Below are 14,228 nucleotides of genomic sequence, written 5' to 3'. Positions count from 1 at the left end.
AGGGATGGGTACTTGACCACTGTATGACTGAAACACAAGCACGAAAGTTTCTAAGTTTGTAACTGTACCTCATGGTGATTCACTAACATGGTCCCCTGAATACTGCCAGGAGTAACCCCTGTGCATCTCCAGGTGTGACCAAAAAAGGCAAAAAAAAAAAAAAAATTGCTGTCACAAGGGGCCAGAGAAATAATAACCAAGTACACAAGACACTCTGGACATTCAAACCCTGACCACAAAAGTGTTGACTGAGCCCAAGTCCAGGTCCTGATGGTACATCCCCATAGGTAGCTTCTGGCTCTCACCATCAGTGACTGATGGTCCAGCACTTCTACCCATAGCTGGGCTCAGCCCCGGGAGCACCTCCCCACAGCCAAAGATTGTTCCTGCCCATCCCACACCTTCACTGCCCTCAGGGATGGTTGGGAGAAAAAAAAACAGTGAACTTTATGACAAAGAGTGGGGAAGACAAGGGTGGTGACTGGAACGTGAAACCTTCCAAGTGTCCGGTCACCAGAAAGCGCTTCAGCTTCTCAATGGTGGGCTGTGGTGACCTCTAGTGGTGAGAGAGCAAGACTGCTGCCATCACACAACAGCGAAGTAGCCCATCTCAGAGAGGGACTTTGGGTCCTCTTCATCTTGGCACTGCAGTGCCAATCCTGCTACCTGCCACCCCCTAGTTCTTGAAGCCAGCTACATAGCCCTAAAAAGACAGAGCCGAGTACCTGGGCTCCGGGGTCCCAGCCCACACAGAGTCCCAACCCCCAGGGCCAGCAACAGCAGCACATTCATGTCCAACTTTATTGAGATCATCTTGGGGCCACCAGTGCAAACAGGTGGAAGATGGGGGAAGAATCCCAGAGCACCCTCCCCTTGGAAGACAATAAATCCAGCTATCGAACTTATGTAGCAGTTAGGAGGGGTGAAGGAAGGGGGGTGTATTTACAGAATGGGGAGGGGTTGGAGGAGGTCCTTCAGCAACAGGGTCTGGGGGTTCTTGGGGTAACAGGGTAGTCAGCCACTAATCTGGACCCCCTCAGCCTCAGCCAAGGGGTAGATCTCAATAGCCTCCACGAGGGGCAAGGCCTCCACTGCAGTCTCCATCACAGCCAGGCCGACAGCCGCCTCCGCCTCAGCCAGCTGCTGCCGCACAGCTGCCTGATGCTGCTGCTGGTGGGTCTTACGGTGCTTCCAGAGGTTTGAGAAGGAGCGGTAGCTCTTGCCGCAGTCTGGGCAGGAGTAGGGCCGTTCCCCCGTATGAATGCGGCGATGTTCAGCCAGGCGCATGGAGATGGCAAAGGCCTTGCCACACACTTCGCAGGCAAAGGGTCTCTCCCCAGTGTGCAGGCGCCGGTGGTCCTTCAGGTGTGTGCTCTGGCGGAAGGCCTTGCCACAGTCTGGGCACGGATAGGGCCGCTCGCCAGTGTGGATACGCCGGTGGACCTGCAGTGACGTCTCTGTGCTGAAGAGCTTCTTGCACTCGCTGCACTCCAGGCCGCGACGGCGAGCAGGAGCCGCAGGAGTGGTAGTGGCAGCAGCTGGGCCTCCCAGAGCCGGAGGGGAGGCGACAGGAGAGCGAGGAGCCCGTGGGGCCCGAGGCGCTGGGGGCTCCTTGGCCAAGACCTCTCCAGGGCCAGCAGCCGCGTGAGCCGCCTCGTGTGCTTGCAAGCGGGCGGCGGAGCCCACTTTCTTGCCACAAGTGCCACACTCAAAGCGCCGCGGGGCCTGGGCAGCGGCAGCTGCACAACGGTGCTCACGGAGCCGCAGAGAAGACGGGAAGGCTGCCCCACAGGATGTGCAGCGGTGAGGCTGACGCCCCGCATGGGCCACAAGCTGGTGCACCTCCAGCAGCCGGCGCAGCAGGAAGGATCGGGGGCACTCACGACACTTGTAGGGGTACTCACCCGTGTGGTGGTAGCGATGCATGAGCAGGCGATAGGGCCGGTGGAAGCGCACACCACACTCCTGGCAGCGGTAGGGGAAGTGCTGTGCATGCACCAGGCGGTGCTGCCTCAGTGTTGAACTTTGTGTGAAAGCTTTGCCACAGTCCCCACAGCGGTACGGCCGCTCCCCAGTATGCGTGAGCCTGTGGCGGGCGAGGTTGGCGGGTGAGTTGAAGGGCTTGGAGCAATCGGGGCAGGGGAAGGGCCGCTCACCCGTGTGTGTGCGCAGGTGGTTCCGCACGTGTGACTTCTTCTTGAACATCTTGCCACAGATGCTGCACTTGTGGCGCCGCTCCAAGCGGTGCACAAAACGTTGGTGCCGGGTCAGCTGCAGTGCTTTGCCAAATTCACGGCTGCAGAGGAGGCAACGGTAGGTGCCGGGGGCCACTGGCTCTGCTGAGCTCTCCTCCGACACAGGGGGCTCTGGGGCCTCTGGCTCTCCCGTTTCTGCCGGGGCCGGCTCGGAGAAACCCAAGACAGGTTCCTCAGGCGGGACTGGGACCGTGGGCAGAGGAACCCCCCCAGCCCCGTGGGTGCGCCGGTGATAAAGGAACTTGGTGAGGTTGACAAAGGTCTTTCCACATGGACACGAGTGCAGGGGATTCGGGGTGTGAGCTCGCCGGTGGGCCAGGAGGAGGGCCTCCGTGCCAAAGGCCAGGCCACAATCCACACAGAGGAAGTGAGACTCGCTACTATGGTCTCCAAGGTGCTGGTCCAGACTGGAAGGGCTGGGGAAGACGCGACTGCACAGGGGACACTTAAAGACGCCCTCCCGGTGACTCCGCAGGTGCTGCTGCAGCTGGTGAGGCGAGAGAAAGAGCTGGTCACAGGCGGAGCAGAAAAGCTCCTGGGTGGCTGCCGTGCCAGCCTCTCCACTGTTGTTCCTCCGGGCCTTGCGCCCCCGGCGATCGCGGCCGACGGCTTCACCATTGCGCAGCTCATAACTGTGGTCTGAGGTGGGCACGGGCTCAGGCTGAGACACGGGCACCTCTGCTGGCAGTGAGGTCAAGGTCTCTGGTTGCAGGGCTGGCTCCTCACACTCTGGGGCAGGGAAGTGGGTGGCCTGGTGCTCCAGGAAGTCAGCAGGCAGCTGGAAGAGCTGGGAGCACTCGGAGCACTTGTAGAGCAGCAGCTCCACCTCGGTGACCACTTCAGTCGTGGCAGCAGCAGCCGAGGGGACAGCTGCCCCTTCTCCACCTTCTTCTGCCTTGCGGTATGAGTGCTCCACAGCCACACGGGTCTGGCCCACAGGAGGGGCCAGCACAACGGGGGACCCCAGCACCACAGGGGCAGACTTGGTGGGAGTGGCCCGGAGGTGCATCTGCCGGTGGCTCAGCCAGAGCTCCTGGCTGGCGAAGAGCGCCTTGCAGTCCACACACTCATAGTGGATGGTGCTGGAGCTCAGGGTCGGGGCCTTGGGCGGCGACTCAGCTGCCACAGCCTCTGGGGGCGCCATCATCTTCAGGTGCAGCTCCTGGTGCTCCAGGAGCTGGCTGGGTGACAGCAGCAGCTGCCCGCATTCCAGGCACTGGTACTGGCTCTCCTGCACTAGTGTCTGATAGAGGCCTGTGCCAGAAGCCGTCTCTGTGGTCACGGTGACTCCGGGCTCAGCCACACCCACCAGTTCAAAGTGCTGCTGGGGCGCATGGGAGTTCTGGTGCACGAGCACCTCCTCCAGGGAGCCATAGAGCTGGTTGCACTCGGAGCAGACATAGCGGTGCTCAATGTACAAGACCGTCTCCTCTGACTCCTCGGTCATGGTGGCGGCCAGGCCCTGGGCTGAGAAGGGGAGAGGGACAGACAAAGCACAGCTAAGCCCCAGCCTCCTCTGGCAGTCCCAGAACAATTCTTTGGCATCTTTACCCTTCCCAACCCAGACCAAACCTGAGAGCTGTTCCCCCTTCTCTTCCCACTCCACTCTTCCCTCACAGTTCTTCCTGTCCTAAGCACACAAAAGCACCAGACACCAAACACTCCCCGCAGCCCCTTCCCAAGGCTACCCGTCTCACCTCTGAATCAACTCGAATCAAACTCTACCCACCAGATCCAGGTACGTTCCCCGTCCCTCCTCTCCCAGATCTCACAGCTGGCCCAGGCCCTGCCTATCTTATAGGAAGCCCAGGCCCACAGACGCTCCTCACCAACTCACCGGGTTCCCATGGCCCAGCCCATGCCTCCTCTGCTCCCAGGCCCCTTCAACAACCACCAATGCCCCTATCACTTCCTCCTGATCCCCTAACCTCTTTCCTTCACACTGCCCTGCTCCCCCACTAACTCTCTTCCTCTGGTGCCACACCATCACTTCCCCCAATCAACTAACCCAGAGGCTATCAAATTTATCTCGTCTACTGTCCCCTTTTTCCTGGGGGAGTGGGGGTAGGATGCAACACCTGTCCCCTCCACCTTTATCTTTTTTTTTTTTAAGCAAATAGAAAGCACCCCTTAACTGCATCCCAGTTTACTACTGCCTCCCGCCCCCATGGCCCAATCTTTTCTTTTAACCTGAAACCCCCACACAGCACACTACCCCTAGGGTGCTAAGTCTTCCCAGGAACTCTCTCACCTACAACCCTCATCTACTCCTTGATGCCCAGGTCCCCTCTTAACAATGACAGAAACCTTCTTCATGCATGAGCCCCCCCCCCCCACAACCAACTCAGAGGCTCCCAGGCCCTCTCCATGAATCTTTGTAAAAATATAAAAAATACTCCTATACCCTAACCCACCCCAGGATCCCACAACCCTGTTTATATCGATGTCAGTCTCTCCGCTGCTGTTTAGAGCACCAAAAAAGTGCTCCAGAGCTACTCTTGGTGGTACTAGGGGAACCATATAGGTTAAGGATAGGATCTGGGGCTCCCACATGCAAAGCCAGTGCTCTCTGAGCTACTGGCCCAGCTCCGAGTCCCTATACTTTACAAAAAGGCTCAGCCAACCCCAACCCTTCCAAGGTACAACCAGCAACCTCCATCACATCAACTCAAAACTTCTTTACAGATAAATCCCTGCGCCCTAACCTAATCCAGACACCCAGACTCCCTCCTTCACCTTCACCCAACCTTTTCTTCTTTACAAAATACAGACCCCTTCCGACCCCCCTCGACCCTGACCCATTTGAGGTGACCCAGACACTCCCTCATTCAACCTAACCATCACACCTTTGCAAAAGGACTCAACCCTACCCTAAAACCATTAACCCATTCAGGGATACTCAGAGCCCCTACCCCACCCCCAATTCCTTTGCAAAGATCCCACCCAGACCCTATCCAGGAATATCCAGGCTACCCTTCACTGTCTCTTCTACAAGCCTCTCCCATTGCCTAGCCCCTACAGAGGTGCCCAGACCCTCTGAGCCAAGAGCTGCCACACCCCTCTCATCAGCCAGTGGGAGGGAGCCCCAGGCCTCCAATTTTTTAGCAATCTAGTATCTCACTCTCATTCCAGTACGAATCCCTCCCTACCCGCCCCCCCCCCCCGCACACAGACCTCACGTCCCCCCTCCAGACACCCCCAATTCTCACTCTCCTCCACCCTGACCCAATTCCTTGTATTCTTCCAGAAGGTTTCCTCCACCGGGGCTATTCTCGGACCCACCCCCCCACCCCCCACCCCCGATATCTTTTTCACCTAAGATAGCACGTCTCTGTACAGAGACGCGACCCCCACCCCACCCCACACACACACCATGAGATAACGCTCAGCATTACAGTAACCCCATTCTTGCCCCCAGCTCTAAATTCCCCGTCTCGGGCTAATATTCCCCAACTCTCACTTCTTTGGCCTGGCTCATTCCTGGCTCGATTTTCCTTTTACCTTTCACTTAATTACCTCTTTTCTCACGACGCAAACCCCACCCGGGCCTCTCGACCCTTCAACCTCCCACAAGCCCCCTCCTGCTGCCCCTTCGATCCTTAACTGTCCCCCCAAGTTCGCCCGTCCGTCCCGTGACCCCCGGGAGCCAGAACGACCCTGGGGTCCCCCGGCCGACCCCGCCCCTACTCCCTCAGCCCTTCACTCGGCCTTCGCCCCTTTGCCCACCCGCGCCCGGCCCCCCACAGCCCGGCCCGCCGCGCGCCCCGCCGGCCGTTGCACCGCTCCGCCCTCACCGCCCGGCGCGCGCCCCCGCTCCGGCCCACAGTGCGCAGGCGGGGCCGGCCGGAGAAGGCCTCAGGCGAAGGGTGTCGGGGAGCCCGGGCAGCCCTTCGCGCGCCCGCCCGCCCGCACTCACCCGCCTCTGCCGCCTCGCACGGCCCGGGCCCGAGCCCGGGCGGCCGCTCCCCTCGCGCGGCCACCCTAACGCTGCGCCCTCTCTAGCTCCCGCCGTCGCCTCTTGCCTGCTCCACAGTCTCGCTCTCGCCCCCAATCGCCCTCAGCAACGCCCCGCCCACCTTCCTGCTCCGCCGCCGCGCGGACGGCCGCTCGCGCCCAATCACCGCCCGTCTGGCCCAACCCGTTCGGCCAATTGGCGCCCACGTCTCCGAGACCTGGACCAATAGTACGGAGCGTCGGGAGAGCGCCTCAGAATCTCACCAATCCTCTAGCGACGTTCCCGCACCGGCCGGCCCCTGAAGGGGGAAATGTCTACCCCTTAGGCTTTAGGAGGGTGCTCCGCCCTCCTTTGGCCGACTCCGCCCCTCAGCTCGAGAGGGGAGGGCGGCGCGATGGCGTCACACGGCGGAGCGAGGCTGCGGGCGCCATCTTGGGGGCACCGCGGGCAGTCGTGGCGTGTGGGGCCGGGGGCTAGTGGTGGAAATTGAGGCACGCGACACCCGGAAGCGGGGGCGAGAGAATTGAGGCGCGAGCTTCACCACCACCCCTCCCCCGGGGGCTAGGAGCGGAAGGAGAAAGTGAAGCGTCCGTCTTCCCGGAGGATCGCCTGGAAGGAGGAAAAAGGGAAATGAAGGCTCCTGACTGACCTCGTTAGCGAGGGAGGACTAAAGGCGGCAGGAAGGAAGGGGAGAAAAGCGAGGGGCTCTTGAGGGAGTGGGGAGAACCCTCGTCAGGAAGGCGCGAGAAGAGCCGAGGAAATGGGCGGTAGAGGGCGGAAAAGCTGTAGGACAGAAAGTTTAAGGGACGAACCGGGAGGCGGGTGAGGGGGGAGATGACCCGAAGGACACGCAGGATGAGAACCTGAGGGAAGTGACCCGGCTGAGGAGCCCCCTCGGCTCTCCCCCCCCTCCCCAGGTGCCTGGTGCCCCAGGGGCCTCCGACCCTCAGGGCCTTGGGAGCAAAACTTCCCTGCCCCATTGCAGAACTATGCTGTAAGACTTGATCTTACTGCGCCCGCCCCTAAGGGAGAATGTCCGTTATCAAAACTTGACTTTATAAAATGATGGGGTACAGGGGCTGGAGCGATAGCACAGCGGGTAGGGCGTTTGCCTTGCAGGCAGCCGACTGTGTTCGATTCCCAGAATCCCATATGTTGTGTCCCCCCGCCCCCCCCAGCACTGCCAAGAGTAATTCCTGAGTGCAGAACCAGGAGTAACCCCTGTGCATCGCCGGGTGTGGCCCAAAAAGCAAATAAATAAATAAAGTGATGGGGTACACTCTGGGCATGGTGACTAGACTGAACCGGTATAGAGTGCATGTTGGAAAGCTGCTGAAGATAGTGGGGAGATAGTACAGTGGGTAGGGTGTTTGCTTTGCACGCGGCCAACAATCTTCAGCATCCCATATGTCGATGTTCCCCTGATCACTGCTAGGACTAATTCCTGAGTGCTGAGCCAGGAGTAAACCCTGAGCCAGATGTGCCCCCTTTGAAGAAAAAAAAAAGTTGCTGAGGAGAGTGGATCTTAGACCAGAGATTACAGGGTTAATGATCTTTCCTTGCATGGTAGATCTCCAACATCTATGGTCCCCCTACAACTGCCAGGAGTCACTCCTGAGCACAGAGCCAGGAGTATTACCTGAGCACCACGGAGTGTGACCCTAACCCTTTCACTTTTTTTTGGGGGGGGGTCACACCCAGCATTGCACGGGGGTTACTCCTGGCTCTGTACTCAGGAATCACCCCTGGTGGTGCTCAGGGAACTATATGGGATGCTGGGAATCGAACCCGGGTCGGCCGAGTGCAAGGCAACACACTACCTGCTGTGCTATTGCTCCAGCCCCCCTTTCACCTTTTAAAAGAGGATAGGGGCCAGAGCGATACTACAGTGGGTGGGGCCTCTGCCTTGCATGTGGCCAGTCCAGGTTCAATCCTTGGCATCTCATGATCCCCAAGCACTACCAGGAGCAATTCCTGAGTGCAGAGCCAGGAGTAACCCTTGAACATTGCCAGGTGTGACCCCAAAAAGAAAAAAATTAAAAAGAGGATAGATCTTGAAGGTTCTCATTTTGCTATGGTAAGAATGGTGAGAGAGATACTGTGATTATTTCCCCAATGTGTTCAAATATGGGGCTGGACACGTAATACAGGGTTTACCTTGCATGTGACTGACTCCACTTCAATCCCCAACACCCAGTATGTTCCCCCACAGGCACCACCAAAAATAATCCCTGAGGGGCTGGAGCAATAACACAACAGGTAAAGTGCTTGCCTCGAGTGTCACCAGCCCGGGGTTGATCCCCAGCACCCTGAGCACTGCCAGGAGTGATTTCAGAGTGCAGAACCAGAACTAATCCCTGAACATGGCTGGGTGTGGCCCAAAAACAAAACTAATCTCTGAGTACCCTTGGGTGTGGCCATAAGAAAAAAAAAACAGTGCAAGTCTGGGTCATGTTGTATGCAGGAAGCTATATCATATATCAGATATACTTCAGTATAATTGTTTATTGTTTGGGGCCACACCTAATTGTGCTTAGGGTTTACTGCTGGCTCTGTGCTCCTGGACCACTCCTGGTGGTGCTCAGAGAACCCTATATGGTGCCAGCGATTGAACCAGAGACAGTTATGGATAAGGCAAGTGCCTTAACCTCTGTACTATCTCTCCCTGCAATATATTTTTTTTCTTTTTTGGGTCACGCCCGGTGATGCACAGGGGTCACTCCTGTCTCTGCACTCAGGAATTACACCTGGCGGTGCTCAGAGGACCATATGGGATGCTGGGAATCGAACCCGGGTCGGCCGCGTGCAAGGCAAGGGTCCTACCCGCTGTGTTATCGATCCAGCCCCTCCCGACAATATTTGCAATTAATTTTTTTGGGGGGGCTTAGCTTTTTTTCTGTGGGGCTGGAGCAATACCACACCGGGTAGGGCGTTTGCCTTGCACGCGGCCAACCAGGGTTCTATTCCTCCGTCCCTCTCAGAGGCCTGGCAAGCTACCGAGAATATCTCGCCCACATGGCAGAGCTGGCAAGCTACCCATGGTGTATTCAATATGCCAAAAAACAGTGACAACAAGTCTCACAATGGAGATGTTACTGATGCCTGCACGCAAATCAATGAACAATGGGAGGACAGTGCTACAATAGAGCTACAGTGCTACAGCTTTCTGTGACTTTTCTTTTTTTAATTGCTTTTTAGGTCACACCCGGCAATGCCCAGGGGCTACTCCTAGCTTTGCACTTAGGAATTACTCCTGGTGGTGCTGGGACCCTATGGGATGCTGGAAATTGAACCTGGGTTGGCTGCGTGCAAAGCAAATGCCCTACCCACTATACTATTGCTCTGGCCCCACAATGTATATTTTTTAAAAAAGAAAACTCATGGGACAGCAATAATACAGCAAGTGGAGGCACTTACCTTGCATATGATCAATCCAGATTCAATCTCCAATGCCTCATATGGTCCCCTAAGGTTCCAGGAATAATATCTGAAGGCAGGAGTAAGCCTTGAGTACTGCCAGGTGTGACTCCCTCCAATAATAAAGAAAACTCACAGGGCTGGGGGCTGAACTGGAGCGATAGCACAGTGGGGAAGGCATTTGCCTTGCATGCGACTGACCTGGGTTCGATTCCTCCGCCCCTCTCGGAGAGCCCGGCAAGCTACTGAGAGTATCTCGCCTGCACGGCAGAGCCTGGCAAGCTACCCGTGGCGTATTCAATATGCCAAAAAACAGCAACAATAAGTCTCACAATGGAGACATTACTGGTGCCTGCTCGAGCAAATCGATGAGCAACGGGATGACAGTGACACAGGGTTGGAGCAGTAGTACAACAGGGAGGGTGTTTGCCTTGCACATGGTCTGGTTCGATCCTTCGGAATCCTGTATGGTTCCCCAAACACTGCCAGGAATAATTTCTGAGCTCAGAGTTAGGAATAACTCCTGAGCTTTGCCAGGTATGTCCCCAAATCAAAACAAACAAACAAAAAATAATGGGGCAGAGAGATAGTAAAGTAAGGAAGTAGGGAGGGCGGTTGCCTGGCATGTGGCCAACCCAGGTTCAATTCCCCAGCACAGTATACGTTTGTTTACTCCCACCAGGAGTAAACCCTGAGCACTGATAGGTGTAGCAAAAAATATATAATAAAACCCTGGGTCTGACTTCAATCATTAACCCATGTCCTTCAACTGATTTCTAGGCAGAAGGGAAGAGAAGGGGGCTAATTTGCACAGATTAAGCTCCCTGCCAGACCCTGGTAATTCAACCAAGCTGCTTAGGCTGAAGTCCTAGTCCTACCATTCCAAGCTGTCACCTGGGGCAAGTCAACTCTCTTGTGCCTCAGTTTCCTCCTCTTTGAAAAGGAGATAATGTTCCTGTAGCATGCAGTAGTTGTGAGACAGATGGAACGCTACATGAGTTGATTTTAGCTCAAGGGGCTGGAGCACAGACTTAGCATGCAGGAGACCCTAATTTGATTCCTTGCACTTGCACAGTCACCCAATCACCAAGTCACTAAGAGTGACCTCCCAACACTAACGTAAAAGTGACTCCTGAACATCACTGGATATAACTCCAAAAATAAAAAATAATGTTGTATGAATTACTTTTATTGGGATCTCAAGTAACCCAATGACAATGTAACAGCCTGCCATGAGTGTTGTCTGAGTAAAGTATTGTGCTCAGTACTTCACAGGCATTATTGTTCATTTCATCCTCTCAACAATTAGGAAGGGAAAAAAATTCACCCTGGATCAGAGAGATCAGTAAGTAGGGTGATTGCCTAGATTCAATCCCAGCACTAAATAGGGTTCCCTGAGCTCCACCAGAAGTGATTGCTGAGCAGAAAACAAGGAGTAATTCCTGAGCAATGCCAGCTGTGACAAAAATATTATTTGGGGCTGGAGAGATAATACAGGGATTAAGGTGATTGTCTTGCAGGTCGCTGACCCAGATTTGATCCCCGGCACCCCCGTGTGGTCTCCTGAGCAATACCAGTAGTGTTCTCTGAGTACAGAAGTAAGCCCTGAGCACTACCAGGTGTGGGCCAAAGGAAATCCACCTCAGAGAAGTGAAGTATCACTGCATTACTGTATCACTGTCATCCCACTGTTCATCAGTTTGCTCGGACAGGTACCAGTAACGTCTCCATTCATTCCTGTCGTGTGCTAGTATAGTCCAGTGGCGTCTGCTCGCTCCAGGAACACGAAGAGCCTGAGATTTTAGCAGCCTTTCCTCATGCGTCCTTCCCAATGCTGACGCATTGGAGGCTCTTTCAGGGTCAAGGGAATGAGGCCCGTTATTGTTACTGTTTTTGACATATCGAATACATCATGGATAGCTTGCCAGGCTCTGCTGTGCAGGCAGGATACTCTCATAGCTTGCCAGGCTCTCCGAGAGGAAAAACTGTGTCACTCTCTTTCGGGAGCTTTGTTTTATAGTCTCTGGATCTTGGCCGTTGATGAGATTACATGGCACTGGGGGCAATTTGTGGGTTGACTGCCAAGCTACTGGAAAAATGGGGATCTGGGTGGAGGAAGCCCAGTCCGAACTGAGCAGGCTTGGAGACCTCAGCTACGGGTCCTGCATACCTGGGTTCCTCTGTTGGTTGAGTAGGGAGGTGGGTTGAGTTTCCCTCCCCGCCCCAAGCAGAGCCCTGGCAGCTAAAAACCGTTAGAACCCAGTTACAACCATACTCATAGCTACTCTCCACATGCCCGGACGAGAAGTGAAGTAACATTCATAATCAGGAGGAGAGAGCGCAAGTATTCCATTCAGGAGTTTAGTCCAAACCTACACTCGAGGCTGCCTGGTAAGTGGGCTGTCTTGCAGAGAGCAAGCTTAATAGGAGGATGCCAGAGAGCGGAAAGAAGTGGGTTAGAATCCATCTGCGAGTGCTAAAGCTAGCCAGGGTGCTCTGCAATTGCCCTCTGGGTGAAATGGGGTGTGGCAGCAGCTAGAACATCAGCAAGTTCAAGTTTGCCTTTGAGCCTGTCCTCCACACCCCCAGGCAGTTTCTCAGTCCTATTAAAACATCCTTTGCTGGGCCAGAGAGACACTGCAGAGGATAGGGTGTTTGCCTGGCACACGACCAACCTGGGTTCGATCCCCAGCATCCCATATGGTCCCCCTGAGCACTGCCAGGAGTGACTCCTGAGTAAGCTGAGCTAGGAGTAAGCCAAGAGCACAACTGCCTTAAAACAAAAACAAACGCAAGCCCAAAACAACAACAACAACAAAATCCTTTCCTAAGACCAGTAGTATAGCCAGTAGGACATTTGGCTTGCACGTGACCAACCTAAATTTGATCCCCAGCTTCCTGATCCCCAGCTTCCCATATAACACCCTGACCCTGAACATACACAGCTAGGAATAAGCTCTAAGCACCACCAAGGGTGGCCCAAAAACAAGACAAAAAACATCCTTTCCTCCTACTTGGTAATGGCTGGATCTAGCTTACCTAGTCACCTCCTTTCGGGGGGTTGGCAAGGTCCCTCCTCTTCACTGGACGACCCAGGAGTAAGAAGCCTGGACTCATCTCTCAGGGCTTCAGGGACAGATTTTAAAAGGGGAAACATGGTTGGAGAGATAGTGCAGGAACTCGGACTTTTGCCTTACACCTGCCTAGCGCTGCACAGAATTTCCCAAACCCTGCCCGGAGTGACCCCTGAGCACTGCTCGGGATGGCTCCCAACCAGGATAAAACAAAAAATAGGAAGGGATGCCTGCTCTGGTGCAGTGCCTGCATGGACCACGGCCTAGAGACTGGCATGAGCCAGGGCTTTCAGAACGGCCTAGCAGGAACAGAGTGGGTAGGTGTCGGAGCTCATAGTTACCGCCCAAGTGGGCTGAGGAGGCGTGCACACGTGAGTGGTCCCCAGGGTCAGACATGCAGGGCAGATGTCTGTGGGGGACGGCCCCCCTGCCCCCTGCAGCAGCAGGGGCCTTTCCATGCTGTTGCCACGTGCCTCGTGTGTGTGCGCGCGAGGCACACGGTCACGTGTGCGGGGCTGCACGTGAGCGTGGCAGCGTCTCCTCCCCATCACGAGCGTGGGGGGTGGCGGTGAGTCATGGGCGCAGCCTTCAGCGCCAACTGTCATGTTCCTTCCCCCCCCACCCGGAGTTTCACCCCCCACCCAGCCGTGCACCACCCACCCCCACTTCTGGATCTCCGTCACTTCTCTCTTCCTTCCCCCCTGCCCTGTCCGCCCTGCTCCCCTCATTCAGTGCTGCCCCCTGCCAGCCCCCCCTGCCACACTGGTGCCCTCCAGCTCTCTGCCCTTGCTGCCTCCCTTTTCCCAAGGCCTCTGCTGGAGTGCCTGGAAAACGAAGGCCGTTTTTCTGCTCCCTCCATCCCTTATCGGTCTCAAGAGTTTCTCTGAGACCTGGGGACAATTTCCATACTTGGCACATCTCACTTCACCTCCCTGAGGGATATTTCTGGGGGAGGGGGAATGAGGTTCCCTGATCCCCTGGGCCTGGGGATTGCTCCTGCCTCAGTGGGCCATCCCCTTGTTTGGGTAAGTGCTCTGGTGTCTCTCCCCATTCTCCTGGCTCTCTCCTTGATTCCTGGCCTTCCTGTCACCACAGGTGAATCCCTTCCCAGCCTGGGAAGTTCTGACCATGGTCTGTGTTCTGGGGAGCTCTGTGTCACAGGCTGCCTGGTCCCCATATTTGGGGGGGGACCGTTACAGACTGGTGCATCCCCATCTCCTAGGGGGTGCTGTCTATGTCCAAAGGGCCCACCCTTCATCCTCTCCCCGACACCTGTCCCCATTTTCCTGGGAGCACTGGCGAGTCTCCACAGACGCTCTCTGCTCTCCCTTAATCATCTTTCTTCTGGGCTTTTTTCCCCACCGTCCTTGTCCTTGTGGGGTCTGTGGAGCCTGCCCACCTGCACAGGCCTGCCTGCCTCTCTGGTTCTCCGCATTCCCTACATCCCGGGGTTCTTCTCCCCGGGTCTCCCCGCCTCTCCTCTCCTCTCCTCTCCGTGGCCTGGGCTGCCCGGGCAGGGCGGTGGCG

The 14,228-nt window shown here is 56.1% G+C and overlaps 1 protein-coding gene across 1 annotated transcript; it reads right to left on the bottom strand.

Annotated features, from left to right (window-relative positions):
• Window positions 1-787: 787 nt before the first annotated feature.
• On the bottom strand, window positions 788-6,321 carry ZNF574 (zinc finger protein 574). The gene is made up of 2 exons (XM_004620703.2): window positions 6,172-6,321; window positions 788-3,722 (listed from the first exon to the last, which is right to left on the bottom strand). Exon 2 carries the CDS (start codon window positions 3,700-3,702, stop codon window positions 1,015-1,017), a length of 2,688 nt encoding a protein of 895 aa, XP_004620760.1. The 5' UTR covers window positions 3,703-3,722; window positions 6,172-6,321; the 3' UTR covers window positions 788-1,014.
• Window positions 6,322-14,228: the final 7,907 nt, after the last annotated feature.

Source organism: Sorex araneus, chromosome 8 (genome assembly GCF_027595985.1).
Source record: "Sorex araneus isolate mSorAra2 chromosome 8, mSorAra2.pri, whole genome shotgun sequence".
In the NCBI taxonomy this organism is placed as follows: Eukaryota; Metazoa; Chordata; class Mammalia; order Eulipotyphla; family Soricidae; genus Sorex; species Sorex araneus.
This window is presented reverse-complemented; position numbering and strand designations above follow the sequence as displayed.